Source organism: Branchiostoma floridae, chromosome 19, assembly GCF_000003815.2.
Source record: "Branchiostoma floridae strain S238N-H82 chromosome 19, Bfl_VNyyK, whole genome shotgun sequence".
Classification (NCBI taxonomy): Eukaryota; Metazoa; Chordata; class Leptocardii; order Amphioxiformes; family Branchiostomatidae; genus Branchiostoma; species Branchiostoma floridae.
Window position 1 is genome coordinate 6780730 of NC_049997.1, and position 27350 is coordinate 6808079.

General features: G+C 38.8%; 1 protein-coding gene across 1 annotated transcript; it reads left to right on the forward strand.

Annotated features, from left to right (window-relative positions):
- The first annotated feature begins 2221 nt into the window (after positions 1 to 2221).
- Positions 2222 to 26172, forward strand: LOC118407140 (tyrosine-protein phosphatase 10D-like). The gene is made up of 29 exons (XM_035807559.1): positions 2222 to 2248; positions 2329 to 2422; positions 4898 to 5185; positions 5586 to 5748; positions 6494 to 6597; positions 7118 to 7235; positions 7601 to 7752; positions 8255 to 8445; positions 8734 to 9328; positions 10299 to 10604; positions 11027 to 11185; positions 11618 to 11749; positions 12272 to 12556; positions 13107 to 13388; positions 13590 to 13741; positions 14804 to 14936; positions 15338 to 15487; positions 15958 to 16204; positions 16679 to 16752; positions 17017 to 17122; positions 17635 to 17745; positions 20711 to 20792; positions 21268 to 21358; positions 21793 to 21869; positions 22724 to 22858; positions 23258 to 23380; positions 23872 to 24020; positions 25252 to 25387; positions 25826 to 26172. Exons 1-29 carry the CDS (start codon positions 2222 to 2224, stop codon positions 26012 to 26014), a joined length of 4851 nt encoding a protein of 1616 aa, XP_035663452.1. The 3' UTR covers positions 26015 to 26172.
- The last annotated feature ends 1178 nt before the right edge of the window (positions 26173 to 27350 follow it).

The window sequence follows — 27350 nt, forward strand, 5'->3', positions numbered from 1 at the left end:
GTGCAAAAATGCACGAAGTTATTGAAATGCAAACCATTTGAAGTAATAGGATTGCTATTTGTAAGAAAGAAGAATGCATATTTGAGAAATTGGCAAATGTTTTGCATAATGGGAAAGCTTTCAACAGGTACGCTATGTTTGGTATTTCACTCAACGATAACAACCACACCCATAATTTCCCCTTCCTTACTGTTATTTGTTGTCATAAACAGTTTCTTTGACAGTTTTTTTCCTCATTCTTGCAGAAGTGGGCAGCCAGAGTTTCTGAGAGGGGCCTACGGTAAAGTTGGGACACCAAGGCCGTGGTGATTGTAGAGATTCAAGGTATGCCACACCTGAACTTATTGCTTATGAGGGATTATAAGGGAGAATAGTTGAGAAAAGTAGTTCTAGTCTGTCTCATTGTCACTCCAAAGTTGTAACTTTCATCAATATTTTTTGATGGGTTACATATGTCCACCAAGTTGAAAAACAGTGCGTTAAAGATGCAGCACCACCAGTACATTTTAGATAATTATGCAGAAGTGCATAAAGCTGGGAAACATTACATTGGAGTCATAATCAATGTGATTATAGGCAGAATTGCATAGTTGGCGTTACATTTTATTCTTAAGAATTGCAACTTGTCAAAACTTGAATTGTCGTTAATGTACATGATTTTATAGACTAAGATTTGTGTCATACTTAAAAACATTTTTTCAGTGTTAAACAAAATGGGGTAACCTGTGTCCCCATTGATTTCTTCAGGAATGTAATTATGTAAGGGACTTTGTTCACATACCTTGGGTTATAACTGCACAATGGCTTGTAGTAAATAATTCCTTTGTCAAAAACAAGTCGAGTATCTTCAGAGGGGTGCACATAAATTGAATTATGTGTTAGTTATATGGTTGCTCCTGTGAAAAACAGATATTACAGAATTTATGCTAGTTCACCTTTATCCACAGGGTAACCCACATGTTTATCCACTGTTTTAAAAACGATATATCAGGTCCAAAACAGCTGGTTTCAAATTTACAATATTTTTGTATTGCGGTATAGAACCACTGTCCATCCACTTGATATTCCCAAATACCCATTTTTAACGCAACAGATGTAGGTTAATCTGTGGATAAAGGTGAACTAGCGTTTTGTAATTTTGCATTTGAGGTTGAAAGCTCGCACAACCTTTTTCAGTTCATACTATTCTCCCCATCTTAATATGACATCTATATTTTTGTACAGTGCCACCAGTATAATTAATTTCTTTCGTTAATTTCTTTAGATGATCGCTGGTTTGGGTCTTGCTGTGAGGCTGGCCTTGTTGTGCAGCCTTTTAATAGGAACAACAACAGCACAGGGTCAGTTATGTATTTACTTATGGTAGCCTCAAGTCCCTCAAATCAGGTCATTCAGATAAGGCTATCAGTTGTTCTGGGCACTTTCTGTGTCAATAATTGTTCACTATTAGTGCACTCTGAAACATTAAAGGTAAATTTGTCAAGTAATTTACACTGAGAAAATTGTTTGATTTTTCTAAACTAAGCACCATTGCCACAGGAATACAGGGAAAATAGAAAAGGAAAGTAAAGCATTGTAATGAGGAGGGCGTGCAAAAATTATTTGTATAGACTGAGAATAGTTGTCGATGAAGCTTACGCCAAAAGCAGTTACTCATGATAAGCTGCTGAACTACAAAAAAATTTGGTCCTCTTCTTCCCCTTATTGCATTATAATCAATTAATAGTTTGGATAAACGGTTAACCTGTACTACAACTAAATCTCTTTTGCATGTCACATTGCTAGAAAATAAAAACTCTCTCCAGCAAGATTTCTCCAGTGTCACTGACCAAAGACGCCAGAGGGCTGTCTGAAACGTATGACTGTTTCCCAAATCATATCCAGTTGCTTGAGTAACTGCTTTTTGGCATGAGTTATGTGACTGTATATGTCATGTGACATTTTACACAAGTTTTGAGATGTCTTGAGAGAATTTGCATGTTATCCATTTCAATTTAAAGACATTTAATGTGCAAAATTATCATTTTTCTGTCCACAGGTCAATGTCAACCTCCTTCAGCACTCGCAACCATTGAGAATCAAGTTACAGGAACAAGCGTTCGAGTGACTTTCCTTCAAAACTTGTGTGGCAATGTCAACTTCACAATAAGTCTTGGGCCACAGCAGTGCTCCAGTGGAATATCATTTGACATTTCTCTACACTGTGTGGTATTAGTAGAGGATGTTGTATATCACTGCACTTCAGATGGTACATCTCATTCTCCAGTGGTGGATTGTGTGGGATCCATTTCTGTAGATCAATTCAGTTACTCTTGCGGTATCTCACAGCTTGACCCAGGACAGAGCTACAGTCTAAGTGTTGTCACAGTGAGTGCAGGTGTAGAGATAGGACCATCTCAGCTGAGCCAGAATGTTGTAACAAGTAAGTCGGAAATTCTTTCAATCTTAAGTTTTTTCAGTAAACATAAGAATCTCCATTTTATTACCTCCATGAAATGTCATGGAGGTTATATTTACCTCCATGAAATGTAATGGAATGGAGGTTATATTTTACCCTGCGTTTGTCTGTGTGTGTGTAAACAAGATAACTCAAGAACGGCTTAGTGGATTGGTTTCATACTTGGTGTGTTGGTAGGGTGTGATGAAAGCTGGAAATGATTAGATTTTTGGTCCCCTAGCGGCTTCCCTTGGTACTGCAGCACAACTTCCGGGTGTGAATTCTCATCTTCTGAACAAGCTATGGTCACGAATTTTGGGTGTTAGATAGCTCTTGTGGTCAGGAATTAGTGACATAAGTTTGGGCACCCTAGCGGTTAGTTTAGGGATAGCATGGGCATTTTTGTCATAAACTTCTGAAGCATTACAACCCCCCAGCCTGGTTTGGTTGATACCACCCCTAGCCTGCACAGCACAGTTGACGCGTTCCTTAGGCCCATGGGTCATGACTCCTTGACCTCCACGTGTCACAGGCGGACCGTACCATGTAGTTGAAATGGGTAGAAATTTGTTGGTAAAAAGGACTTTTCATAACTCAAGAAGGGAACAACGGATTTTAATGATTTTTGGTATGTAGGTACCTTAGACAATGTTTTACAAAATGAAATAATAATTATGCAAAATAGGAATACATTTGCTTAGTTAATGGGAATATTCCATCATAGCAGTTTTTTCTATGTGTCTCTTGTCCTGGACGTGATATGGTCTTGACATTTGGGTGGTAGATAGCTTTCAGTGTCATGACAAAGTGGGACAAGTTTGAGCCCCCTAACATTTAATTTCTAAACTGCAGGGGCATTGTTGTCAAGACATTCCAAAGAGGATAACTGCAGAAAGGATTGACGGATTGGCATCATATTAGGCATGCAGATACCTTAGACAAAGATGTTCATAATGATATACATGTTATGCAAATGAGGACTTAATTTACATAGTTAATGAAGAAATTGTATAATTCCATTGTTTTCCATAGCTGGACTTCAACAAATGTAACACATGTTCATTATGATAGGTGGAATATAAGCAGATACCAATTATGGTAATGAGGAACTTATTAACATAATTTTTAATAATGTAAAAATTGCAAGACCGCTTTATGATTAATAATGGGAATTTTATAATTGTTTAATGTGTACGTTAGTCAATGATGAACAACACCATGCATAAATTATGTTTACTTAATATGTTAGTCGATTGCATGAAATTTACGAATTTCAAAGCTCTAAATTTTCATGGAGGTATGAGGTCGCCGAACTCTAGTTTACCCTGCGTTTGTCTGTCTGTGTGTCTGTGTGTAAACAAGATAACTCAAGAATGGCTGGTTGGATTGGTTTCATACTTGGTGTGTTGGTGGGGTGTGGTGAAAGCTGGAAATGATTAGATTCTGGGCCCCCTAGCGGCTCCCCTTGGTACTGCAGCGCAACTTCCGGTTTTGCTATCTCGGTGTTCTGAACATGCTATGGTCACGATTTTTTAGTATTAGATAGCTCTTGTGCTCAGAAAGAAATGACATAAGTTTGGGCCCCCTAGCGTCTAGTTTTGGGATAGCAGGGGCAGTTTTGTCAAAAACTTCTGACGAGGATAACTCAAGAAGGGAACAACGGATTGTCATGATTTTTGGTATGTAGGTACCTTAGACAATGTTGTACAAGATAAGATACTAATCATACAAAATAGTAGTACATTTGCATAATTAATGAGAATATTCTATCATAGCAGTTTTTTCAATGTATCTCTTGTCCCGGACGTGATATGGTCGTGACATTTGGGTGGTAGATAGCTTTTAGCGTCATGACAAAGTGGGGCAAGTTTCAGTCCCCTAACATTTAATTGTGGAACTGCAGGGGCGTTTTTGTCAAGACACTCCAAAGAGCATAACTGCAGAAAGGAACGACGGATTGCCTGCATTTTAGGTATGCAGGTAGCTTGGGCAAAGATGTTCATAATGATATGCATTTTATGCAAATGAGGACATTTGCATAATTAATGAGGAAATTGTATAATTCCATTGTTTGCAATAACTGGACTTCGATAAATGTAACACTTGTTAATTATAATCGGTGGAACATATGCAGATATCAAATATGCAAATGAGGAATTTACTTGCATAATTTATGCAAAGATTGCAAAACAACTTTAAGTTAATGATTAATGATCTGAATTGGGAATTTCAATTGTGACATGTGTACTGTATGTTTTTCAATTATGAACAACACCATGCATAAATCATGTTAATGTTACGTCATTTGCATGAAATTAACAAAATCTCTAAATATTCATGGAGGTATGAGGTCGCCGAACTCTAGTTTAGAAATTCAACTTTACCTTTAATTTGCTGTTTTGTACAGTCATCAAGTGATAATAACTTCAGAATTCTGCAACTATTTTGCCTTTCCATTAGTCCCAGAAGTGCCGACTAACCTGACAGCATTACCCAGTCAGACTACAACATCCTCCATTGATGTCAGCTGGGACGTGGAGGGTGTGGCAGAACAGTTCCTCATCACTGCCACCTGTTACCATGCCAACTGTGTCAATGAAACAACAACCTTCTCCTGGAATGACTGTCAAGGGGACACAGGTGCCACCATAGATGGCCTCACACCAGGAGCATTCTACAGTCTTACTGTGGCAGCACGGAGTGGGGGCAAGGATAGTGCAGCCAGCATAGCAGTCATGGAGCAAACAGGTACAAAACTTCATGTAATTTGGAGCTTATCTCAATATTATAAGAGTTGTTTATTGATTGCTGTTTCATCAATCTCTAAATACATCACAACACCATAAGGTGCTGAATATTTAGATGTGTGGACAGCAGGCTGCAGCTAAGAACAGTTACTATGTTTTGAAAGACTTGCTGAGTTGAAAGAAAGGAGCAAAGCTTACTAATCATTGGACTTCTAGGTCTAAATTGAAGTTACCTGTACTGAGGAGATACATTGTGCGTATTACTAAGTGTATTTGCAAATAAACTTTTTGTAATTTCATTAACTAACTAAGTAAACTAAGGTTAAGAAGGAAATGGAGTATGTTTAAAAGACAGATTGCCAGCAGTATCCGTAAATAATGATGATCTTCTCCTTTTCCAGAGCCAGTACCACCAACAAATGTGACCTTTGACCTAGTGAATGTGACCTCGCTGATGGTGATGTGGACAGCAGCAGAAGGGGTGCATGATGGGTACAACCTCAGCTGTTCCTCCTGTGAAGGTCGGCAGGGACTACCCCTCTTCGTGCCTGAGTCTGAGTCCAGGTAAAAACTATCAACAATTTACAAACTACAGTACTGTGCCAGGTAGTTCTATTGTTGTTGTTGTTGTTGTTTTTGTTGTTAACCTTGTAGTGGCTTGTGCCACATACAGGTAAGTCAGAATGTTAGCTAGCTGTTCCAGTAGCAGGGTATAGCTTTACATGGAGGGGTTGCTAGTCTTTTCCCATATAAAATGCTTTGGATACGTCCTTATTATCCCAAACACGGGATCCCCATTTTGCATCACCTCCAAAAGAGAGCCCCAACCTAGATCATGTCCTTATCCCTGGACTTGAACCAGGGTCTCACAGATGCCAATTGCAACTGATTAGAACTAGGACCTCAACTGTGAGACCACTACCAGTTGAGCCACAGGGAAATCCTTGGCCAATTCTATTTGAATAAACTGTAATAGACATAATGTAGCCATCCCAAATAACTTACTAAAATGCTTTGAAAGTGACATTTCCTTGTAAAGTGCCGTTGTCCTTGGTGCTGAACGCCATCAACTCAACAATTTTTTTGGTGACTGTCTGATCTAAGAGTTTTCACAATGAATCACAGACCAATCAAGCCATATGTCATAAGGATTCTCACATGGAATTATTTGATGCTTTAAAACTGACACTTTCTTTGTCCTTGGTGCTGAATGCCATCGGTTACTGTGACTGTCTGGTTTGTGGAATAAGACCCTAAATAAGCTGTATATTTTGATAATTCTCACACATTTTTACTCCAATTTTCCCAGATACCAGTATGACGGCCTGATCAGGGGACAGATGTACAACTTCAGCATCATCACAGTCAGTGAACCCAAGTACAGCCAACCCACGGAGATCACACAGATCATAGGTATATTAGGTGTTGCTTGTACATTTTCTGGTAGCCTAGTAGTAGTAGTAGTAGAGACATAGAGTGTTATAAAAGCTGCATTGTTTAGGTGGCATTCCCTTTTGTTTTAGCTGAATACAGTACAGGGATGCGCCAGGTCTTCTGTCTGGTAGCCTGCCCATATCAAACAACAAAGTAACTCTTTAGAAATATTTTAGTTGTTTTGTAGTAGATGGAATATGAAGTGTAGCTTTAAGCAAAATTATGTTGAAATCCAGCATATTGCAGAATTGTTCTATCAAAATCAATCACATGGTTACAGTTCTTTCACTATCATAAATTTGAACCACCACCACCATATTGTATGGAGTTTCTTCTACTTTGAAAAATAAAAGACTTTTTATATAACATCAAAATGACCTTCATTGACGTATGTGATTGATGGATTAATTTATGGCTTCATTAAATGATGGATGGATTCATTGATAATACCACGGTGACCATTATTTTAACTTTTTTAAACTTTCTTGTCACCCCCCAGACCCTGCCCCTGTGGAGAACATCACCATCCTGACTGTCAGCTCCAGAAACGTTAGCCTGGGATGGCAGGCTCCTGAGGGTGTCTACTCACACTTCATCATCACAGTCACTTCAGACAGGTAACATTAACATTCATCTTTGTCTTCCTTCTCTAGTCTATCAAGTCTAGCTTAATGCTATCTTTTTCTTCTTTATTTGTGATCCGCAACTGAGGGGAAGCATGCTGCTTTTTCAAGTAGCTAGTATACCGTGCAGAATGGCTTCACTTTGGATTGCCTGTTCAGCCAAGTGCAGCAGATCACCCCTAATCTTCTCAACAAGGCTGCTAGTTTTTTGACACTAGAGGCTAATGGCTAATGCCTTCTCATATACAGGGCCACCGGCTTTAAAACATCACTATCAGAAATGATGAATGCAATCCCTTACAACATGAATATGTTGTCATATATAATGTTTTTAATAGTTCTTCTAATGCCCTGTACAGTGGGGAGGACATGATGGTGAAGTCCGACAATCTGAACGCGACCCTAGTTGACCTGACCCCTGGTACCTCGTACACATTTACTGTGTACACTGTGAGTGGGAACAAGGAGAGTGAAGGCATGCCGTATGGACCTGAAATGACTCTGGAAGAACGTAAGTCAAACTGTTTATTTCAGTGCAGCATCTGATTCATATTGATAGAGTCAAACTTGTATGAGTGTCCGTCTCTATATAAGGATTGCCTGGTCATTACTGGTTTATTATAAGTTAAATAACATGTCAATGTGACAGCTACTGTAGCAGGAGTAACAAAAGCACAGTGAAACACAGGTTATTGATATACAGTTAAACCTGTCCTAGTGACCACCTCTGCATAAGGACCACCTGGCCATTGATATACAATAATACTCATACAAGTGATCACCTTTACATTTTGACCACCTGGCCATTTTGACAACTTTTTTGTGGTCCCTTAGATGGACTTTATAGTATTACCTTTCTCTTAGTAGTGACCACCTGTCTACAGTGACCATAAGTCCCTTGATTGATTGCAATAGAATGTGCACTAGTTATGTGTCTTGTCTTGTCTTTACTGAAGAAAAAGTGTTAGTTTGTCACGGTCATTTAACATGGATATCTCTATTGTCTTATATAGCTCCTGGACCTGTGTCAAATCTCACACTGGTTGACACAAGCTCGACTACGCTTCAAGTGTCCTGGCAACCCCCAGAAGAGCCTAACGGAGTCATCACCAGCTACACCATTCGTGTGAGGAACAGTGCAGACATTCAGTGGAATGGAACAGTGACTTTGGTTCCAGCTGTTCCTACCACTGTGATGATGACTGTAAGTCTCTTTGAATACATTTAACCATGGGAGTTTCTTCGATATGAGGACGTGATAGGAAAAATACATGTATAAAATGTAGGATGGAAAGTACACAGATGTTTCCGTGTCCTTTGGATGAAATACTGGCATTTGTGTTAAGTTTAAAAAGTTTTGTTTGTACAATCCATATGAATCATTAGCCATTGCTGTCTATCATGTTTTGAAAAAAAACTTTTGTGGATCTGTCCTTGGTGCTGAAAAAAATCCAAAGGTTGCTGACTTTCATCGCTTTATGCTTTTCCACAGACAACTGCTGCCCAACCTATGGACACGTCTACAGCACTACCACCATATACAGTACAAACTGTTGCTGTAACAACTAGCCAAGCAGTAACAGCTACAAATACAGCTACAACCATTCCAGGTACAACCAATGTAGCATACACAACAGTTGCTGTATCTACGGACTCGCAAACAGCTACCAATCCAACCGCAATGGATGCAAGTTCTACAGTAGCCCCACAAACAACTCCAGGACCTACAAACATGCCAAGCACTTCTCCAATGGTTACTGACATGCCTGAAATGACTGGAGGAAGCACAGCACTCCCCAGTACACTTGCTACAACACAAGTTGCCAGTTTAGCTACCACGACAGCCACCATGGGGGTACCATTTAATCCATCCCCTACCCCTACAAATGCACCAACAGCTTGTTTTGATGAGTTGATAGTGGTTATCTGTGGGGACGGATCAGGCACGTACCCCCCGGATGCAGCTATGTTGGAGTGTGATGTTTCTGGGCTTGTACCACATAGAGAGTATTTTGTAGAGGTTTTTGCATCTACAGCACCAGGAGCAGGGGACAAAGAGAACAGGAGCCGAAGTACACTGCAAGACCGTGAGTTCTACATTTTGATTGTTTCTTATTTATAAATTAGATTTGATGCATTAAACCATGGTTTGGCAAGGAATATTTTTACTAAGATATGTTGATGGTAGGGGAATAATGAAATACTGTTAATGCAGAAATGTTCGTGGTGGATTAATGTTCGCGGTTTTGGCGGTGACCACTTCACCGCAAACTTAAAACTACCGCAAACATTTTTTTATTATGGTATTAGACTGCAGTCTATGGTGTTACCGTGAACTTAAATCCACCGCGAAAAGTCCCTTTTCCCACTACCGCAAAATTAAATCCCCGCAAACTTAAATACATTTACAGTAAGTACTGAAAATAGTGGAGAATAAACAGAATTTTATTTTGTACATCAGTTTCAGAACTGATCAACGTACACTGTCAGATGCAGGCTTGTAACACTCTGTAAATGCAGAAAATCTGATGAAAAGACAATATGACATTCATTTGGTACAATTTAATCTTGATTGTACGGTCAATGAAAGTTAGACATCCAGGTAATAAGATACGCAAAATAGCAGTTACTCAAGCTACCATCGGATCTGCTGGAAATAATGTTTTTCCAAAATCATACCCAGTTGCTTGAGTAACTGATATTTTGCAGATGTCGAATGTACATTTACAAAAGAGACAAACATACTAACGTTATACTAACATCACAACAGAATGGCAACATTACAGCCAGAATCAAAAGCTAGGTTGTGCCATCAACATTTCAGGTTGCCCCACTTCACTTCCACTCTCTTCAAATCAGCTACTTATCCATTATCCTTTCTTCCAGTCACATGTAACTGTTTTATCAAGAAATAGATTAAAGCTTGTGCACGTAGGTGGGGGAAAAGCAGTGTTCCAACTGCAAAATTTCAGGTTACGCACTGCGCTACCTGGGTTTAAGATTAAGTTGCAGCAAGCAAAATGTGATTGTTCTTCCTTGTTTCTCTATCCCATACAGGACCTTGTGACCCTCCAACAGATGTTGATGTCTACAACACGTCATCTTCTTCATCTGACCCAAACATCAAGACAGTCAACATCACATGGACCCCTCCCACCCAGCCTAATGGGAATGTCCTGTACACAGTCTACATGACTGACTCTTCCAACATGACAACCACCATTAATACCACTACAGCAACAGCTCAACTTGTTGTGGATAACCTGGACAGTTTTAGCACGTACACCATCACAGTTGCAGCATTCACAGCTGTTGGGTACGGACCAGAGTCAGACGAGGTTATGTTCATGACAGAAGAGGGAGGTAAGAGTTGGTCAATTATTGTGTTTCTCTGTTATTTGCTATAGAACAGAGTTCTTAGGTACTTGTATACAATACTAGTTCAGCTTTATCTGCAGCTATATAATATTATGTTGTTTTTGAAAATAGAGAATTTGGAATATCAAGTCGTCAAACAGTGGTTTCAAACTTTTTTTAAATACTGCAATATATGTCCACCATCTGTCAACTTAATAATCCTAATCCCCTGTTTTTAAAAAGAATGGATAGAGGCTACCCCACAGTTGGAGGGGAACTAGGCTTACCATTACTTTAAAACAAGGAGGTTATACCTCTCTATAACCTCCTTGTTTGAAACAATTTTTGCAATTTGAATTACAACATCTACATTAATTTTGTAATGATAGGTTTTTTTATGACATTTTCTTCCTGCTGTTTCCCTCTAGTGCCATCCACTAGCATCACTGACCTACAAGCAAACGTGAGTGCAACAACAGCTTCCCTACAGTGGACACCCCCATCTGAGCCAAATGGAATCATCCTGCTCTATGAAGTACACATAAACGACACAACTGACCACAACTACACTGTCGTTAACACTACAGGTATTACAACTTCCTTAAAATCTAAGATAATTACATGTTCCCTTAACATAATTACAAGTTCCTTAGTTATAATTATATCTTCCCTTTAAAGAGCCACTTCTTCTTTTTCAAAGGATGACTATAACTCATTCAGAGTGTTCCTGGTGCTGAACAAATCTTTGACACTGTTAGCAGTTAGTTTCTTTGCGTGCTAAATGCCATTCATGCACTGTCCTTGGTGCTGAATGATACTTAGTAAATTCACTGTTTCCATATAACACTACACATTTTAATGTCAATGAATGCCTATTAGGAAAATAAGTCAATCTGCACAGTCCTACATGTTTTTGTAGTTCTGAAACTCTGCTGTTGTATTTTCACACAGTGACTGCAAAAATGCTTCTGCAGTTTTTTGGGGGCAGTTTATAATTTCTTTCATTTGCTATTCCCCAGGACCTGATCCATCCATAGTTTTGGAGGGTCTGGAGGAGTATTGGGGGTACATGGTATGGATTTACACCTACACACGAATGGGCATAGGGCAGGTTTACAGCGACCCCTATACCATCCTCACAGAAGAAGCAGGTTAGTTCACATTCTCTCTAGTAGGAATGTGTTAGCTCAGTAACAGGTGCTCACAGTAACAAAAGTGGCTGAAGCTAGTTCACCTTTATAGATGGTTTCAACTACCTCTGTTTTAACAATCAAATGCAATTCAATTTCTACAACTAGATAAACTGGAGATTTGCAAATGGAGATTTTGTCAGTAAATCTCCATTTTTATCCAGTTGTTGAGATTGAATTGTATTAGAATATTGTGTACCTGGATGTCTAACCTTCATTAACGTATCTGTTGTAACAGTTGGTAAAAAACAGGGTATTTAGGGACATCAAGTCGACTGACAGTGATTTCAAATTGCAGTATCTCCAAAATATTGCATTAGAAACAATCATCTGTCGACTTGGTATCCCTAAAATCATTCTCCAATTTTAGATACAACAGATATAGATTAAGCTGAACTAGAGTTACCAGTAATACGTTTAGCCTTTATTGGTCCTGAGTATGCAATAAACTTCATTGTCATTTTTTTTTGTTTTATCCCACAGTCCCAGGCTCACCACCCATCTCAGGCACAATACCGACCAGCACAAGCATTGCTGTGGAATGGGGGCCGCCATCCAAGTATGAACAGAATGGTATCATTCTGGGCTACTATCTCTCCTACAACACAGCATCGGCTGATCCAACCATCCTGTCGTTCAACAGTTCAGTACGATCATACTCAGTCCCTGGCCTGACTCCGTACACTAACTACACCCTGTGTCTGTGGGCATGGAATAGTGCAGGCAATGGGAGCAGGAGCTGTCTGACTGAGGAGACAAGACAGGATCGTGAGTAGCTTCCATTGATATCATTATGATTTCTTCCAAAAGATCTTGGTGGTACAGATTAGACTGTTTTTATTTGGCATCACAAAGGAAAAAGAACTTGCTTGGTATCACTGAAACATTGAATTGAAAGTTGAATTGAACTTAGCTCCATTGCTGATAGGGCATCGGCTGTGATGTTATACCACAATGTCATGTCCTTGGTAGTGATTGGTCATTGGCTGCATGTATCATATCCTTGATGCTGATATGCTAACAGTTTTCATGCTGTAGAAATAAGTTTGACTCAATATTATGTTAGCTACTAACACAGATTAACTATTAATGATTATGCTACAATATTTTCCTATTGTTCCATTGCTCTAGAGGAAACTTACCTCACACGCTGTCTATCACTATATAACCATTCACTGTGCAATGTTGATGATACATTGCTGAACTTAATTCTTGTACAATTAGATATGAGCATCACCATAGCTTGGGCTGTAGAGTATCAAAAAGATTGTACTATGATTGCTAACCTATGTGCTAACTCTGTTCTCTGTTGCCGTAGTTCCCAGTGCTCCACTTAACCTGGCTGTAAGAGAAATCGACCCCCGCAGTATCACTTTGAAGTGGGACAGTCCAACTGAGGCCAATGGAATCATACTGGGCTATACCATTATGTACACCATGGAGGGAGAGTCAGATGCTCAAGAAGTCAACACAAGCAATACAACAGGACAGATCTTAGAACTGAGAGCCTACACAGAATATAGTATTCAAGTAGCTGCAAGGACAGTGATTGGTCAAGGAGACAAGTCTGAGGTTTTGGAAGTTACAACAACAATTGCAAGTGAGTATGATGATATGCTATGATTGTGTAGTTGTTGTACTTGATTGTCAAAATGAGGGTGCTTTTGCGCATGCCAGTAATGATGCAAGCTATGCTTTTTCACAAGGATTATTTTTTGTTTCTCTGTTCATGCTTTGAAATATTGCTTGTTGTTTTTTGAAGATGATACAGTTTTGTGATGCACCTGTATAATGTTTTCAGAACCGGATAAACCACTAGAGGTGCAAGGCATTGCATTCAACCAGTCTTCCATCAAAGTGGACTGGGAGGAACCAGACCGGTATGCTGGACCCACCTCATACATAGTCCAGGTGTACAATGCTGAAACTGATACACTGCATATCACTTTGCAGGTGGGTAACTTCTACAAAAACTAAGGCCACACCAATTTAATTTCTTGGTTCACGGATTCGCTCGCTCCTATTTTTTGGAAAAAAAATAAAAAAATAAAAATTACCACTCAGCAAATTTTCACCATTAATGAAACCATTTACCAACTTTCTGGTGTAGCAAATTGGCCTTTATATTATAAGCTCCTTAAAATGTGGGTATTATTATTGCAGTTATATTTTTCATTCATGAAGAATGGGACAAATATAAAAACTGACACTACTTTTGTAATTTTCAATGAACAGGTGCCCTTACTGTACAGTAATAGTGTTTTTGTACTTTTTTCAAGCTGAAATCTTTTTATTCTTTATGTTTTGGATTAGCCCTTACCTTTACCCCAACCATTTTACAATTTTTATTTTTATTTCGCCCTTTCGCTCCATATTTTTTATGAAAAAATCCGTGAACCAAGAAATTAAATTGGTGTGGCCTAACATGATTTCTGCAAGTCACATGTACATGTATCTACTACACTGTAAAATGTCTCTAAAGGGATCTCCAATACAACAAATGTGGCCCTGTAAAACTAAAATAGACTCCGTCATATCTAAACTGTGCATACTTAGTGTTGCAGCAATAGAGATTTCTGAAGTACACACGGTTTTTCAAAGTGGATACAGTATATTTTATTCTGTAATAGGTCATATTGTTAATAAAGAGAAATCTCCTTGCTATCACTGAAGAAGAATTGAATCCATGCTGATTCACCTTAGCTCTGTTGATGATTTTCCATTGGCCATGATGCTGTTCTACATGTCCTTGGTGCTGATTGGCCATCAGCTATTTCAGCATTGTTATTGGCTGCATGTATCATGTCCTTGGTGCTGATTGGCTATCAGTTACACTGACCTTGTTGCTGATTGGCCATTTGCTGCATATATTATGTCCTTGGTGCTGATTGGCTATCAGTTACTGCATCCTTGCTGCTGATTAGATTTTATCGACCTTTTAGTGGTCTTCCTGGTTAGTTTTGACTGTAGCAATAGGGAAAGTTTGTGATAACAAATTTCTGACTTGCTCTACAGGCTGGGGATATGACATCTTGGACCGTATCAGGCCTGAATGCGTACACAAGCTACTACTTTGTGGTCGTGGCTATGACAGAGGCGGGTAACACCAGTTCAGACCAGTCAGCAGTGGTCACCACACTACCTGGAGGTAATATAACCTATAAACCACATCCATCAACATCATTCATGGGCAAAAAGTACAAGTTAAAGTCACATGAATTAATTTTCTTGGTTTTGAGAGATTTTAGGGGGAAAATTACCAAACAAACATCATAAAAGAAGAGGGCAGGGGGGAAAACTTGATCATCATAGAAGTATACAATCCTGAAAACTGATAAACCTTGTCCTCAGGATTTTTTCATAATGTTTTTTTTTTTCCAGCATATCTTTTTAAGGTCCAAGAACCTACAAATAAATAAATTCATGTGCTAATGCTTAGATTATCAATAATGCTTGTTTCCTGGTAAAATTGTCTCTGCAAACTTGAGGATAACCTACCATGCAAATGAGTTAAGTCTAATATTATAATACTTCCATGACCTTTTTTAGTGCCAGTTGCAGTATCAGGTGTAAAACCCGAGGAAGGTTCATCTTCAGCCTCAGAGTCAACGACCTTGACCATAACCTTCACCAGTAACATGTTCTCTGAGGAAAACGGACCAGTGGAAAGCTACACTGTCTTTGTGGCAGAAGATACAGGTACACATTTGATCCAGCCTGGGTACCACCTGGAGAGTAGTTTTCTCCGACGTTTATACACTATTATGCAGTCGCTACTCTGCTATTCCGTCTGCGAACTTCAATATGTCTTACACCTGGAATATAGTAATGACTTAGTAAGTACTGCACATTCAGTTACAGTTATACGTTAGGCTACAGCATATTGTGATTTTTTTTGTTCTCTGATATTTCTTTGGAAAAACGAAGCAAAAGGACAACATAAAAACTGATGCAGGGAAAAAGGGGGGGGGGAATTATACTTTAATTTTAAATTAGAATTGTACTATTCATGAAACTGAGTGCATCAATTGCAAGGCAAACCTGGCAATTTGGCTCTGTTGCGATAATTTCCCATTTAGCATATTTGTGTTGATAGATATGATAGCCAACATGATTATTTGAATTTGTGTGTGATCTTAATTCAGGATACGTTTATTCATCTTTTGCAGATGTTCTAGATGCTCCCAGCTCCGGACATGAAAATGACACGACAGTCCGGACGTGGTACGATGTCCAAAACAGAGACCCTATACCACCTTACCAGGTGACAGACAAGCAACCGTACCCGTTCACTGGTAACTCTCGTTCCAAACGTCAGACTGCTCAATCAGAAGAGTTCACTATAGGAACTGAGGATTGTGAACCAAGGAACAAACGTTTCTGCAATGGACCTCTGAAACCAGGCACAACTTACAGGTGAGTTAAACTCAGTTTTTGGCCAATCCTCAGTCTTTGTCCACTTTTCTATGAAATAGTTTCAAGAAGTAAAAAGAAGTTGAAACTCAATCGACATATACATACTAGACAAGTATGCTGTAGACTTTCTAGATACATGTACGTACTATAATATTATATACGTAGGGAGTCATACCACCTTGAAGGTTCATATATCTCAAATTATGCTTTGAACTCCAGTTTTACTTTATCATCTTGGCCTGTATTAGTTAGCTTGTAAGATAATGTACAATGATGGTCTTCATTCTGTAATGGCAGGGAATTCCCTTTATTGAATGTATTTTCTGTGTAGTAATTATGGTAGATATGACAACACTTGTTTTGTTCTGACCTAAAGTTTTATGAAATTGTAAGCATTTACAAACTCTTAACTGCAGTGTTCTGAAAAAAAGTTGCAAGAAATTTATTCTTTTGTTTTGTTGCCTGTCTCCACAGAGCCAAGCTGAGGGCATTTACTCAGAATGGCTGGTATGCTGACAGTGACTACTCTGGGCCACTGAAGACTGCAGGTATGATAGAATCGTGCTCTGCAAATCTGAATAATTTCTGTGTGTTGTTGGACCATAACTTCATTAACAGCTGATTTGATTTGATCATACTGATTCACTTATGATGTACATAATTGAAATACACATGTATATACAATGTATCATTGATCATTGTTTCTGGGCTTAAATAACAATATCCTATAGAGAAAAGTAAATCTGGCATTTTTGTCGCATTTTGTTTGATATGAGAATGTTACAAGTGATCAAAACTATCTCTCTCTCTAGGTCCAACAGTATCTGATGCCCAGCAACAGATGTACATAACCATTGGTGCTTCAGCAGCAGCGGGCGTGGTCGGCTTGTGTCTGATCATTCTAATTGCAGTAGTGTGGTAAGTGTTGATAGTAAACTGTTGTGTTTGAACTTTTCACAACTGAAGACAACTTAAGTCAGAAGCTACATTTTGTAGACAATGATGCATGGCACAGAAGAAAACAGGATCTGCAGGAAAGGATGTTGCAGCTCAGGGAAAACTGACTTACCTTGTAAAAGTGGCAAAGACTGTCATTCATAGCCAATGCTATTTTGGGCTGAGATGCAAATTAGGTTTTATTGTCTAATATAGACAACTTTCTGACAGGTTTTCTGTTGAAAGAATGAATGAAGGACTGCCGTGGTCGTGGGCTGTTAGTTTCTGTTGAATGTCCCAGTCTAGAAGTGGAAGCCCATTTTTACACTATTAGTCACATGATGTATTGCTACAAGGGCCATATACACTAGGACTGATTTCTTGATGAAAGTGTTCCTCTGTAATTTACTCTCAACTACTTCTGTTGATTTGCAGTGTTCTCAGCATCTTCTCTTGTAATATTTCTCACATTTCTGACAATCTTTCTTTCCCAGTCTAAAACAGAGAAGAAACAGGAGACAAGAGATGGCGGTGGTCCCCCCACAAGCTCTGCTGGACATCCACCTACCTGCCAGCGAACAGCAGATGGTCGAGACCTCATCACGGTGTGTCACTAAGTCTATACAGACAAGCACTACCATGCTTGTACAAGCTTGAGCCGATGATTGACATCTGTCAATGAGGCTTGATTGATTGATGATTGGTTGATCTACTAGTAATTCTACATCAATGAATTGATGAATAATTGTCACATCAAGGGGTGGGTACCGTTACAGTGTACTGGTACAAAACCGTTTTTCTTGTTGGACTGGTCCAGAATAAAAAGATCTGAAAAAAATTAGTGTACAGTAACTGGAATTTTGACCGATTAGAAAATGAACAGATTATACCGGCACCCTGGCGGAAGGCATTCAAGTGTTTTGCAGCTTACCAGTCCAAGAAAATAACAAGTCTTAGAGCAAAGTAGAGGAGAGTTGCCATTTTTGCCAAGTTCTACAGTCAGAATTGATCTAAGTTAGCAGAGGCAGTTAGCGTTGTTCACAGGAAGATAGGATACTCCACCAAACATATTCCTTTGTAGCTTTGTAGCAAAATGGACCATTGTTTTTATTATTTCCCATTCACACTAGTTTTCACAAACAATTAGGTCCAGGTTCAGGTCTGGACGTGGACCGTACCTGTACCTGAATTTTCTGTACCGGTGCCCGCCCCTTAAGTCACATCAATTGGTTGATGCAATGACTTGGTTTGATTGATCATAATCACTAAATCCAATGATGTGCTGACGTGTGAGCATTGCTACGCTTCTGTTGATGGAGTTTTGGAGTGTTACATTTGAGCTTTTAATTGTGACGCTTATGCAAGCTTGTTAAATGATTGACATCTGTCAATGAGATTATTATGAGTGACCAGGCTTGCTTGATCATAATAAACTAAATCCAATATTTTGCTATGCTTAGTGTTGATGGAGTTTTGGAGTGTTACATTAAGCTTTTTGTTGTGATGCTTCAATAATGCATTAGCTTAAGCTAATGATTGACAAATGCCAATGAGGCTACAGTGTCCTGAAGACATATTCACTTGGTCATGAAGGTACAGTGGAGACATTGCTGTGAAAACCACTAATTGATTAAAGCACAAAACTTTCAGTACTAAATCTATTCAGTACTATCTGATTTACATTCTACTATAAGTGCTGAATCATGCGATTATGCATTGCTTTGGTGTGGTCATGATTTTGATGACATTTAATAATTGATGTGAGATTTGCTGATAATGGCTTAAAGAGCTGTGTTTTGCCTTCTAATTATTTTGTTTATTCCATTATGTGTGCATTATAAAGAGAATAATATTGTAAATATTGGCAAGGCAATATAGAAAGTGTTTTATGCTGAGATCTTTGATGATTTGTTAATATTCTTGCCATTTTACTGCGGAAATGTTTATCCATTTGCAAAGATTTGTTTAAGTTAATACAGTGAAGCCAAAACCAATTGGATATTTTGGTTTTAAATCATGATATTAGTCAAGTACATGTATTACTAAAAAGTTGATGAATTGGTCAGACATTGTTACAAGGGGGCCTGCACGCCTTATTACATAGTCCATGGCCACTCTAATTCGACGTAATATTCTATGAATTTAAGGCAGTCTACTGCACAAAAAAGTCATGTACATACGTGACATTGTGTATAATGTAATTGGCACCTGAATTTAGTATAAAGCAAGCCAGCCATCCCAATTTAATGGAAAAATTTTAAAACTATTAGCCACTGCCTCTATCATGAGCATTGACGGTACCCTGCCTCCCTCCCCCTCTCCTTGCAGGCCCTCTTAAAACCCAAAAGTTTTAGCGCACGTGTGACCCAATGCATGCTGGGACATCTAATAGTTTTACAACTCACATTAGGGGCAATAGTTTCCTTTCCCTTTATTAGTGTTGAGAGCAATATTATGATTATGGTTAGGGAACTAACAGGAGCTTCCAATTACTAATAGTTAATGTGACCCATCGCATGTTGGGGAAGTAAACGCACAATATGAGAGTATAAGAAGCAATTTGTTACTCTGTCAAATTACAATGAAGGACACTGCATGGCATGAAATACTCTTTTTCTACACTGGTGCATGTAGCATTATAAAACACCTGCGCAATAAATTGATTATACAAAATTTCTAGACAGACTCACAGATTGAGTCAAAAGGAAACTACTTTTTCATGCCTCTTCCAGTTCATGAAAAAAGACTGAACCTGGCACGATAATGATTAACGATTTGATTGATTTTTTTTAGTTTACAGGCGTTAAATCAGTCAAACAAAAAATCTAATAGTATGTAAACTCATACGCTAATCACATGAGCCTAAAGTATGTAGTCTATGTGCAGACTGAAATGCCTGCACAGCCACTTTACCAGCACTAGACTGTGCAGAACGAACTGGCAGTATTTTGAGCCCTGCAGTGTATTAATTTTGCTTTTAGCTATAAGGCAAACAAATTAGCCATCTTGTTTAATGAGCCATTAAGAGACAGTACTATATAAACCAGAACATATTTTTTGTCTAAATCATGTGTGATGCACATTATATACAAGACTAGTATGTAATCCTTGAGCAAAGTTCTTAAAATAAATCAACAGAAATGCTACTGTAACAGCTCAGTGTCTTTGCTTTCTGTTTTGTCTTCTCTAAGCAATCAAAATCAGTATAATTAGGCAAGTATTGCATTGTAAGGCTTAAATTTTAAATCGCTTTCTATATATTTTCATCTGTACCATGCTTAAACATTGCCCAGCAGGTAATTGATGATGGTAAGTGCAAGAAATATTTACTCTTTTGACGCCTTAAGTTGCTACTGTAACACCATATTCATGACAATCCAGATGATGCACTTTAATAATGCTGTAATTTCAATTAATCTTCCACCATGTTGCATAGCTCCCTGCTGTATTGCCTAAACAACTGTGTGGCCCAAGGGCTGTCAAAACAGATATAGGCACTGCACATACATGCTGAAAGATGTTGCAAGGATTTTAACAGTCTAACCATCTTGACTTTGTTGTTTATCTCAGTCCCATCTACAAGTCAGACTTTGTGGAACACATGGAGAAGATGTCCTCAGAGAACCAGTACTGGCTGGAGGATGAATACAGCGTATGTACTTTTAGTTTTTTTGTCCTGATAATGTACAATGTATGCCATCTAGGAAAGTGATGCAAGATTATTGTGCAACACTGACAAAACTATGATATAATTTTACACTTTAAATCTGTGCACAAAATAAAGTGCTAATACCAATAAGCTTTTGATCAGTCCTCTGATCCTTTTTAAGTTGAAATGACTGAAAGTCTATGTCGACATCAGCAATGGGTCAAAGGTGCTTGTAAGTCAGTGTTGACCCTCGTCTCGGTTGAGGCAAGGTTGAGGCTCAGTTGTAAATGGCCTCGTTTACTCCCCTGAGAAAGTAATCCTGCTCAGAAATCAGTATATAATCACATTATGTGGATTTTGACAATGTGAAGATACTGTATTCTGAACGGAATTACATTAGTCTAGAGGAAAATAGCAAGGTATGAAATTTATGACATACAGATATGAAGGGTAATACGTTCTTTCGTTCCTCCAACAGAGCTTGAGACACGTCGGGCGTGACCAGAGGATCACAGCTGCACACCTGTCTGTTAACAGCTCCAAGAACAGATACACCAACATTCTACCCTGTAAGTGTACAAAATTTCATAATATCTTCACCAGTTAAGCTTCACTGTTGTTCACTGGAACTTAATGATATAATCTATTGAAAGTGAATTTCTTTGTATTCATTATATTTCATCAAAAAGAATGGTAATCAACAGGACTAGGCTGGTAAAACTGTGACAGTCACTCTTCATTTTCTGATGGATATTGCTTATCATGATCTTCTTTTTCCCATTCAAGTACTGACTGACAAAAGGATAGAAGTTACTAGTTTAAATCATAACTTTTTAAGTTTTACTAAGTTTATTGTAGTTGAATCAAGCATTATTTGTTCTTTGCAGTTGCATTTTTCAGTCATCTTTTCCCATTTGCTTTTGAGTTGTACACAAACATGGGACCAGAACTCATAAAACAGTGTTGTGGGGCCTTGGACTTAAGAAGTGTCTCATTTTCCCAGATGACCACTCCAGAGTGGAACTCCACCCCCTTGAGGAGGATGAGAACAGTGACTACATCAATGCAAACTACATACCGGTGGGTTCAGATTATTTTATATTTAGTATTAGTGAAAAGTACACTTTCATGAGAATCAGCGGGAGCCAGTTGCTCCAACTTTTTCTAGCAAGAACACGTTTCTTCATCTTACCAGACCATCATGTCTGTCATTATTGTATAAAAGGAGGGTGCAAATAATTACCACATGTATCCACTGCCTTTCTGAATTGAGCACGGAGCATTGATGGTAACATCACCCAAAAGGCATGCAGACACCCTCTTTATCATTCTGTTTATCAACAAGACTTAGTATAAAAAAAGGGACCCGGTAAAGAATACAGTTTCAATGTTAGAATGATAACAGCACAGCAATGTTTTTGTGTTGTGTTTAGGGTTAACGCTAGTTCAACTTTATCCACGGGGTAACTTTTATCCGTTGTTATTCAAAGCAGGGTATTTAGGTACATCAAGGGAATAGGTGGTACTTCTTAACTGCAAAAATACTGAAAATATTGCAATTTGAAACCAATGCCCGTTGATGTGATATCCCCAAATAACCCTGTTTTTAAAAACAACGGATATAGGTTACCAAACGGATAAAGGTGAACTAGCATTACAGGTTAGATCGAGAGTTTATAGCAACGCAGGGCCCAGTACCTTTCACCGTGCCTGACTTCTGGAGAATCTAAAGAATATAATTTTTAAGTTGGGATGATGCTTGTGATAACAGGTAGTGTTTTTGTGTTGTGTTCAGGGTTACAGGTTCGATTGAGAGTTTATAGCAACGCAGGGCCCGGTGCCCCTCACTGTCCCTGACTTCTGCAGAATTAATTTCAAAGTTGAATCAATTTTGATGTATGTAATAACAGCATGATTTTTTGTGTTGTGTTTAGGGTTACAGATTTGAGCGAGAGTTTATAGCGACCCAGGGCCCGGTGCCCTTCACCGTCCCTGACTTCTGGAGGATGGTGTGGGAACAGAACAGCAGAGTTATCGTCATGCTGACACAGTGCTGGGAGAGGGGAAAGGTCTGTATTTCAAGTCCCACATACATTTTACTAAAAGATCAGACTAAGATGTGTTCTATGCTACATGCACACAGCCTGTACCTGCCAGAAGTTTCTGTAACTCTCCAGACTTTGCATGATGTACAAAATGACCAATAAACTGGTGGACGTACCGACTGATATTATCTAATACACAATGTACTATGAGCTCAAATAAGAACAAGAAACAGTCATGCCTTCAAGTATCAGAGTTACCAACCTAGGATTGATGTGTTCAAAATTGCAAATTTTCCAGTACTATTGTAGAGTATTTTGTTATCACCAAGCACAATTATTAAAGGGGGTCTGGTGAATTTGAATATAATCAGACTGTTATGTTTGCATTGTTCAATCATTGCTCCTAATATAATACTCCTTAAGGCTAAATGTGAGCGGTACTGGCCAGAAGATGAGGAGCCCGTGTTCTACGGAGACATCGTCGTCAAGATGCTGTCTGAGAACAAGGAGGATGACTGGACCTGCCGGGAGTTCGAGCTGGCCAATGTAAGTATTGACTTCAAGTCTTATTGAACATAAATAAGGCCTGGGTGTGATATTAGTGATTATACTGCTGTGTGAGTATTGGATCGGCAAATTCCTGGTGGAATGCTTAGTGTTGTAAATCAATGTTTGTGACCTGGGACCTTTTAAATAGACAATGCATGAAGACTGTATGTGGACTTACAAGCAGATAAGCAGTTACTCCCACGGTGAAATTCAGATCCACCCCATTTTGCCATTACTGATGGCTGTTTGTTATAGTTTTAGTCAAGAGTAAGTCATTCACACCAATTTAAATCAAGTCTGGAGTAAGTCTATCTTCAGTCCTCCCTGAGGAAAATCAATTTTTAGACCATTGGACTTACTGTGGTTGAAATGAGGACTATAGTCCATGGTATTAGTCATTCATAAGTCCAAGGTTTGCAAGAAATTCCTTTTCACTTGAGCAAACCATCTTTACTGATTCGCATACTTTTTTCCAATGTTGACTACAGAACAGCCACAGCAGGTGCGTTCGACAGTACCAGTTCACCAGCTGGCCTGACCACGGCGTGCCGGAGGACACCAAGGCCAGTCTGGAGTTTGTCAGGATGGTCAGGAGGAACATCGGGGAGGGGGCGGGGCCCGCTGTCATCCACTGCAGGTAAACTGTTGGCCCAGCTTTTCATGTCATCTAACTTTTTTTTTTGTTCATCTATTGGCCCGAAGGCTAATTGCAAGCCCGGTACAGACAGTAAAAAGTGTCTATTCTATACAGCTATCTATATACATGATTCTACATTGTTTACTGGTAGGTTTGACTTCTTCTTTGGAGGCAGTGACTGATGAAAAGTCCCACGTCTTAAATGATTAGTGGGTTCTGTGATTTTAACAGGAATATAGTTTTTTGGAGGTCTACCAACTGGTGAAAAGTTGGAAATATTGTATTGATTGTGTCGAAAAGGTTTTTTCTTTCATCCTCATAATGGGGGCAGTTACATATAAAATGTGTTTCATCTTCCACTGCATCCGTCGTACAGTGTTTGCACAGTAGATAGTCATGGAATCCTGTTGGGAAATTTCTTTGCATTCTGTCATGATTGATTGAAGAGCAAACATCAGGAACATTCGACAAAAATCAGTTACTTAACCCACTGGATATGATTTTGGAAATGGTCAGACATGTTGATAAACTGTCAAATACCTTAGTTTGTTGCTCAACTTGTATCCACTTGTTTGTGTGTATGTAAGTTTTAGACCTTATGTAAGGTGCTGTCCTTTTGTTGGGTCAATAAAGATTGTATTCTGTAAAATCATCTAATATTGCGGTTGGTAATTTTAGCTGTTGGCAGGAAAGGGAGTAGCTCATGACATTTTACTTTAGCATTGAGAACTTTATTTTCTTGCTGGCCTCAGAATGATCAAATACATTGTAATTGCAATGATGAAATCTTAGACAGCAAAAGTAGTTAATAATAAAAAAATTAAGTTACCATTAACAAATCAAGAATTACAGTATTCTAAGTACATTCATCTCCATTGTCCTTCCCACTGCCGGTGTTGGCCAGACCATTGTCATTTAGAATACATTTTTTGTGTCACAAGAAATTTGTTAGCTGTAGCACCGGTAGCAAAACAATCGGATAGAATTATAGTCATGTCAAGGTTTCTGCAATTTTGAAGCAAGCAACAGACAGACATATCTTTAAGTAGTTCTTTGGTGGGGAAATAAAGAGATGTTGTCTTACTGACCTGCACATGTAATGGGTTCAACTTGTTGAATAGATAAATCAGACAACAGTCGTTTGTTGTAATATTTTTGGTCCTGAATGCACTCGTTTTATTATGGATGTTGTCTAAAAAATGTTATAATTGCCCTGTGTTGTCCTCCTCAGCGCGGGTGTTGGCAGGACCGGTACTTTCATCACTCTGGACCGCCTGATGCAGCACATGGAGGACCATGATCACGTCGACATCTTCGGCATCGTCCACCAGATGAGGCTGTACAGGGTCTTCATGGTGCAGACTCAGGTCAGAGGCTGGAAATGCAGATGAAATGTTTTCATAAAGCTTGAGGACTAGATTTATGTCTTAGTTGGAATGAATACAGTTATATTCAAGTCTTCCTCCTTATTATTCATGGCACCTCGTACTAACAGGATGAACTGAACTAAGCTGAACTGAACTTTCTCCTTGTTCTCTGATTTTATTTTGTCTACTTACTGAGAACCAAGGCAAAAGAATTAGGAATGAACTTAGTATTCAGTATTTGCTTAATATACTGCTGCATGGGTCAATGACACATGGTCTGCTAGTCTTCACACTGCACTTCCAAGCCACTCACATTGCTGTCCTTTGTAACACACTCCTTTCAAGATTTCTTTCGTCTACCACGACCTCTGTTGACTGGTAACAGCGTTGATGCAGCCACTGGTATGAAACCAACATATCCCATAATTCCATTTGCAGGAGCAGTACATCTTCATCCACCAGTGCATCATGGACCTGCTCCAGGAGAGCACTCCAGCAAAGCGCCGCTCCACAATCAAGAGGGTCCAGTTTGCAGAAGATGGGGATGAGGAAATAGACCTTGATGACATTCACTTCTCAGAGTCCACAGAGTATCTGGTCTCTCCTGATGCAAACTCTGCTTTGTAAATGTTGATGTTGGTGCAGAAAGAAGATTAAAACACTTCTTTTCAAACTTGGCAAGATAGCTACTACATGGTGAAGAGGGCCAGAGTCCAGTTTGCAGAAGATGGGGATGAGGAGATAGACCTTGATGACATTCACTTCTCGGAGTCTACAGAGCATCTGGTCTCTCCTGATGCAAGCTTTGTAAATGTTGATTTTAGTCTTCCCTGACTTTGATAACCTTTTTGTACTTAGTATTTTCTGGTAAAGTAGCAAAAAGAAGGTTAAAGCACTTCTTTCTAGACTTAGTAAGACAGCTACCGGGTGCTACACTGTAAAAAGGGCAAAGTTTGCAGGAGACGCACCATCAGGAGATTGACCTAGATGACATCCACTTCTCTGAGTCTCTGAGTATTTGGTCTTGCCCGATTCAAACTCAGCTTCGTAAATGTTAATGTTAGTCTTCCCTGACTTAAACCTTCCTGGGTGGCCTTTTGATATTGAGTATTTTGTAGCAAAGCAGCAGAAAAAAAAGGTTCTTTTCAAACTGGTAAAACAGTTGCCGGGTATACTACACCTATAAAAGGGCAAAGTTTGCAGGAGATGCGGATATTAGGAGATAGACCTGGATGACATGTACTTCTCTGAGTGTACAGAGTATCTGGTATCTCCTGATGCAAAATCAGCTTAAGTTTATAAATGTTGATATCAGTCTTCCTTAGGTAGCCTTTAGGTTTAGGTATCTGGTATCTAGTTTTATCCTAGAACACTTTCACTGATGATGATGATTTACAGTAGGTTCACTGGAAAGGTGGTTCCAACTTTGTACATTGTATCTTTTTTTTATTGTTAAGTACCATCAGAACATGACTTCATGAGAGATTATGCGTTTTTATTGTGTTCTTTGATCATCATGGTATATATTGCTTCAGTAAAATGTACATTTTATTGGGTAGTCTAGGCTCTATAGAAAGTCCTAAAGGACAAATGTAAACCTAGATCATAGATAAGGTAAATAGTGACAGACATGGCAGTTAACAGTTCAGCTAATATAGCTGTTAAGGGTAACGGCCAATCAATGGTATTGACATTTTTTAATATTAATGACAACTGGATATTCCCCAGATAGACTATTTTCCTACTTGTAATGACTTGGCAGCTCATTAAGAAAATTGTGATATTCAACTTGTGCATCTTAAAATTTGTATAAAGCTAGTGTGTGCCAGTTTAAATTATTGTGTGTTGATGTTTTGAGTTTTATTTCTGCCAATGAACTTTTATTTTATATTGATTGGTAACAAAACTGTGGTATCTGGTTACCACAATATGGTCTGTACTTGCCTTTTTACTATGTAACGTT

Coding starts and splice junctions, on each gene's coding strand:
- LOC118407140 (XM_035807559.1), top strand. CDS start 2,222: ATGTTGTATATCACTGCACTTCAGATG. Junction 2,249..2,328: donor ATATCACTGCACTTCAGATG/GTACATCTCATT, acceptor GGTATCTCACAG/CTTGACCCAGGACAGAGCTA. Junction 23,381..23,871: donor GGGAGTTCGAGCTGGCCAAT/GTAAGTATTGAC, acceptor TGTTGACTACAG/AACAGCCACAGCAGGTGCGT.